Source organism: Alosa sapidissima, chromosome 24 (genome assembly GCF_018492685.1).
Source record: "Alosa sapidissima isolate fAloSap1 chromosome 24, fAloSap1.pri, whole genome shotgun sequence".
Lineage (NCBI taxonomy): Eukaryota > Metazoa > Chordata > Actinopteri > Clupeiformes > Clupeidae > Alosa > Alosa sapidissima.
The window spans coordinates 28,590,367-28,596,366 of record NC_055980.1 but is presented as its reverse complement, the minus strand read 5'-3'; the positions used below and the strand labels follow the sequence as shown (position 1 = coordinate 28,596,366).

The 6,000-nt window shown below is 43.0% G+C and overlaps 1 protein-coding gene across 3 annotated transcripts in view; it reads right to left on the bottom strand.

Annotated features, from left to right (window-relative positions):
• Positions 1-270: 270 nt before the first annotated feature.
• Positions 271-6,000, bottom strand: part of LOC121700462 (cell death-inducing p53-target protein 1-like) — a 30,668-nt gene continuing 24,938 nt past the window's right edge. For all 3 annotated transcript variants that reach the window (XM_042083422.1, XM_042083421.1, XM_042083423.1), the window contains exons 4-5: positions 2,109-2,259; positions 271-785 (exon numbers count right to left, since the gene is read on the bottom strand). In XM_042083422.1, coding sequence (XP_041939356.1) covers positions 680-785; positions 2,109-2,259 — 257 coding nt within the window. In that variant the 3' untranslated portion in view covers positions 271-679. The remainder of the gene's footprint in view (positions 786-2,108; positions 2,260-6,000) is intronic.

The following is a 6,000-nucleotide window of genomic DNA, read 5'->3' as shown; positions in this document are numbered from 1 at the left end:
CATGTATACATGATGAGGAGATAAAGAGCAACTTTCAACAGAATGTTTCCCAAGAGCCAGGAAGGTAGCCATTAGTTAGGCCTACATGGTAAAAAAAGCAAAGCCTAAGTAATGCATTAATAAATGAAAATGACTTCCATATAAGATAATGAATTATCATGTGGGGCACTTCTAATGGAACTGTTACAAACGAATGACATGAGTTTTTATAAAACATAAATGTGACAATACTATTGAGTCCGAGTCACTAGCTGCACCAATGATTGCAGCTTTTAAGATTTGGTAATTGCATTTATTCAAATTTGATTTCTTATAATGCTAATCACGGTTTTTAAGATAAACAAAATTAAATTCCTTCATGTCCTCTGGCACTTACTAGGTCCCTGGTTTAGGGTGAGAGGAGTATAACACACACACACACACACACACACACACACACACACACACACACACACCTCCACCTCTACTTTATGGAGTGGTTATGGAACACATATGAAGTTTACTGTAATGTATTTATATAAACATAATCAGACATACGAACTGGAATATGCAGTAACTATGGTAACATATTTATGATATAAATGGCTGCTTGGTGGTTAGTATAGTAAAATCTTCTTTTGTCTCTGGATGGTACAGTTGGCACCAAGCGGAGGGTAGAGAGGGGGCACTGGTCCCTGGTTCACATGCGCTTGTAGACGTGGATGAGCCGGTTGCACTTGGGGCAGTGGTGATGGACGTCCTTTACGGAGTCCACGCAGAACGGAATCAGACAGCATGGCCAGCACCTGCAGCAGCATGGAGAGAGGACGTCACACACACACACACACACACACACACACACATCATGTACACACACACACAGACATCATGTACACACACACACACACACACACACACACACACATCATCACACACACACACAGACACACACATCATGTACAAACACACACAGACACACACAAAAAAACACACACAAACATAATGTGCACAGACACACATCATGTACACACACACACACACACATCATGTACACACACACACACACAAACACACACCTGTTGTCTCTCTTTTGTGTTTGTGTATGTGTGAGCATGGGTCTCTCTGTGTGAGTCTAAATGTGTACGTGTGTGTGTGTATCCAGTATGTGTGTAACAGAGGTCGTAATTCGTCCGCCGCTCACGGCCCTCGAACCCGCCACCTCGACACACACCGGCATGGGAGTCGAACGCTCTAACCACTGAGCTAAAAGTCCAGGTTTCCAACTCAGCGGTTAGAAGCGCTCTTAAGGTTAGGGCTGTGAGGATTTACAAGCGCAACTAGCATGCTAGCAACTAGCATGCTAACATGTGTGTTGGTAAACCTCCCTCCTGATGTCTCAAGAGTAGTGCAGGCTAGCAACCTGGACGTTTAGCTTGATTGCTAACATGCTCGACATCTGATCCGAGGTGCTGCTGTTAGCAAATTGGACGTTTAGCTTGATTGCTAGCATGCTCGACATCTGATCTGACGTGCTGTTGTTAGCAGCCTGGACGTTTAGCTTGATTGCTAGCGTGCTCGACATCTGATCCGAGGTTCTGCTGTTAGCAGCCTGGTCCTTTAGCTTGATTGCTAGCATGCTCGACATCTGATCCGAGGTTCTGCTGTTAGCCGCCTGGACGTTTAGCTTGATTGCCTGCTGTTAGCAGCCTGGACGTTTAGCTTGATTGCTAGCATGCTCGACATGTGATCCGAGGTGCTGCTGTTAGCAGCCTGGACGTTTAGCTTGATTGCTAGCATACTGGACATCTGATCCGAGGTGCTGCAAGTCCGGGCGTGTGCAGGGCTGAACGGCAAGGTTTAACACAACGCAGGTTACATGTACATCTGTGTGTGTGTGTGTGTGTGCACATCTGTGTGTGTATAAGAGTGTGTGTGTGTGTGTGGTGTGTGCACATCTGTGTGTGTATAAGAGTGTGTGTGTGGTGTGTGTGTATGTACATCTTTGTGTGTAAGAGAAAGAGAATGAGTGTGTGTGTGTGTGTGTATGTACATCTTTGTGTGTAAGAGAGAGTGAGAGAGAGAGATAGTGTGTGTGTGTGTGTGTGTGTGTGTGTTACTATGTTACTAACCCCACAATACAGAGTCCTCCACTGACGAGCCAGGTCAGCAGTCCGTTCTCCGGGACTGTGCGAGTGACCACGTTCTCCTGACAGTGAGGGCACACCATCTGACCAGGGGCCTCCCCCAGGTTAGGGGCAATCACCACCGTGGTCACAGCAACTGAGAGAGAGAGAGAGAGAGAGAGAGAGAGAGAGAGAGAGAGAGAGAGAGAGAGAGAGAGAGAGAGAGAGAGAGAGAAGGAGAGAGAGAGGGAGAGAGAGAGAGAGGGAGACGGAGACAGAGGGGGCAGAGAGAGAGAGAGGGAGAGAGATAAATACACACAAACACACAGATAAATACATACACAAATACACACAGACACACACACACAGAGATAAATATACACACATGTGGGCAAATATACACACAATTGCTAACACCCACACAAACAGTCCAACAAAGAAATGTCAGGACACAGCTCACTCTACTGAAGGGCATGAGCATACTGACCTCTAGTGGCATAATCCAAATTTGACAGCAGCCAATATCCTAGTCCATTATGCACATTAGGGGTAAAGGTGGCACCTACGCCTCCATATGTAGAGGCTGCCACCTGCCCTTGCCATTAAACCTACTAAACCCCTCTTCTACTGCACTGCCCCCCCCCCCCATACATGCACAAATAGGCTGACACCAGACATAATATCACTGCATTTCTTACATCCAGTAGCTATATGCATGTGACAATAAACTTCCTTGTATCCTTGTATCTTGGTCAACACAACTAATTGTGGACGATGCTACATGGCTTCACATCCCAGATATAATAAAGAGAAATAACTGGGCAAGCTTACTCTGACAGGCAACCACCACAACAAACCTGTTCCACTAAACCATGCTTTACTAAAAGCTAGCAGAGTATATAGCCTACACACATTTGCACTGGTCTATTATTTGAACTCATTGGCAAAGTGGTCGTGGTCCGCCTGATCACAGAATCCTCTTCTTTACCACTACTGCCCCGGTCTACCTAACTACTTCTTGCAGAGTGCAGTGTTGTGGTTTGTATATGTTATGTAAGGTTATTACAGTGCATGAAAATGCACTGTACTGTTCTTCGTAGGCTTATTCTTATTATTATTACAGTGCATGAAAATGCACTGTACTGTTCTTCCAAATTTTCTTATTATTCTTCTAACGCATTTAATGCCGCATCAACCATTTAACATAGAAAATTCATTCAAACTTTGTTACGTACAGTAGGTCTTACTTAGGACATGGGTGCTTTGTACTTTTCAACTTTAATACTAAACTATTAATTAAAAACTACTCAAAATTTCCCCATGGACTTAACATTGGCTGATGACATCACAATCGGGCTGTTAAGCAATTAGACTCCTAGGCCAGGTGTTCCGGCCACCTGCATCAACTGTCAGTTTCTCAGGCTTTAACTCATTGAGTGCCACCTTCCCATGCGTTGAGTGCCAAAAATGTAATATTACGTTTTTAGCTTTTTTTTTTAATTACGAAACTAGACACTCTAACACAGCGTTTCTCAAACTATGGGCCGCGGAGCCGTGGAGTGAAATTAGGCCCGGTGCTTCGTGTGATAATTTGCTGCGCAATTGATCAAGGAATCGCGGACCGACAGAAAAAGAAAACAAACGTTTTTGCATTCAGGAGGAAATACTTAATTCGATGTCATTAGACATAGAGACGTACAATTAAGTAGTGGTATGAGCGTTCATTCAATGCATGCATGCACGCGACAAAAACCGAAACTACCTGATAACGTTGGTAGCAAAGCTCCGCTTCAACCTGTCGGAAGGCTGTTTAATTAATAGATTTAATAGAACTACGTGGATTCTTGCAATTTCCATACAAACAGAGCAGAGACTGTATATAATACACTGTCTAGCATTGAGTGAAAACGCACAATCTGGACATTTTATCATAACTCGGTTGCCGCTTTGGGTCGAATCAGTGACGCATGCACGTCAGCTCAAAACCAGGCCATTTTCGTGGGTCTATCACTAGGTGGCAGTCTCGCCAGGTCACTTCCCAGAAACTTTACAGGCAACACTTCATATTTCATGAAAGACGTTATATCTCCATTTCTAGAAAATAAACAGCGATTTTGATGAAAACTAGCCACTGTTTAGCTTGGGATTTCTCAGGAACAGAGGCGTGTAGAAATACACGGTTTGCACCCACTGAGAGCTTAATGTCTCACCTTTGAAACGAGCCATTGTATGTGTTCATAGCTATAACACAGAATATGCTGTGGCTGTACAAAAATCATCAACAATGGTCTAGATTGCTGGCACTCTAGGACAAAGCTTCCAAAAACAGCTTGGCATTCAATGAGTTCAGCATACAGTGTCATTCTCACATCTTGTTCAACTGTTTCCTCTGTCCACAACATAATTTAACCATTTAAACTATCCACCTATTTAACTGTTCAGTCATTCCAACTATATTAAACCTCATTTACCTAGCAAATCATTTAACATTTTAAACTATCCACCTATTTAACTGTTCAGTCATTCCAACTATATTAAACCTCATTTACCTAGCAAATCATTTAACCTTTTAAACTATCCACCTATTTAACTGTTCAGTCATTCCAACAATATTAAACCTCATCTACCAAGCAAATCATTTAACCTTTTAAACTATCCACCTATTTAACTGTTCAGTCATTCCAACAATATTAAACCTCATCAACCTAGCAAATAATTTAACCATTTAAACCAGTGTTTTTCAACCTTTTTTGTGCCACGGCACACTTTTGACACTTAAAATGTCCCTTGGCACACTAACATCCTGTGTGATTTGTAGGTGACTATATCTATAATTTAATTGTTTTATGAACTGAATGTGATGATTCTATGAATACTGGATATGGGAGCCCCGTTGTACAATGCCTGCATACCACAAATAGTGCAATCATACAATCAATGAGAGCATGTGATTATAAATTATTTGATGCAACAGTTGCTTTTCTGGACCAGTGAGTGACATTTGGGTAATTTTCTGCAGCACACCTGATGATCTCTCACAGCACACTAATGTGCCCCGGCACAGTGGTTGAAAAACACTGATTTAAACTATCCACCTATTTAACTGTTCAGTCATTCCAACTATTAAACCTCATCTACCTAGCAACCAATATAGCAACCATGTCAAATACCCTAGTAACAGCCTAGCAACCACTTCCACACTTCCACAACCTAGCAACCAATGAGTTTAACCTAGCAACCAGCATAGCAACCACCACAACTAAACTAGCAACAGCCTAGAAACCACCTCAAGTACCCTAGCAACAGACTAGCAACCATGTCAAATGCCCTAGCAACAGCCTAGCAACCATGTCAAATACCCAGGCAACAGCCTAGCAACCACTTCCACAGTTACAACCTAGCAACCAATATAGCAACCAATGACTTTAACCTAGCAACCAGCATAGCAACTACCACAACTAACCTAGCAACAGACTAGCAACCACCTCAAGTACCATAGCAACAGCCTAGTAACCATGTCAATACCCTAGCAACAGCCTAGCAACCACTTCCACAGTTACAACCTAGCAACCAACATAGCAACCAATGAGTCTAACCTAGCAACTAGCATAGCAACCACCACAAGTAACCTAGCATAAGCCTAGCAACCACCTCAAGTACCCTAGCAACAGCCTATCAACCATGTCAGATACCCTAGCAACCATGTCAAATATCCTAGCAACAGCCTATCAACCATGTCAGATACCCTAGCAACCATGTCAAATACCCTAGCAACAGCCTAGCAACCACCACAACTTCAACCTAGCAACCACCATAGCAACCAACAGGATTACCTAAGCAACCAGCATAACAACCACTTAATTTGGCATAACAACCAACATATGTACCCTAGCAACAC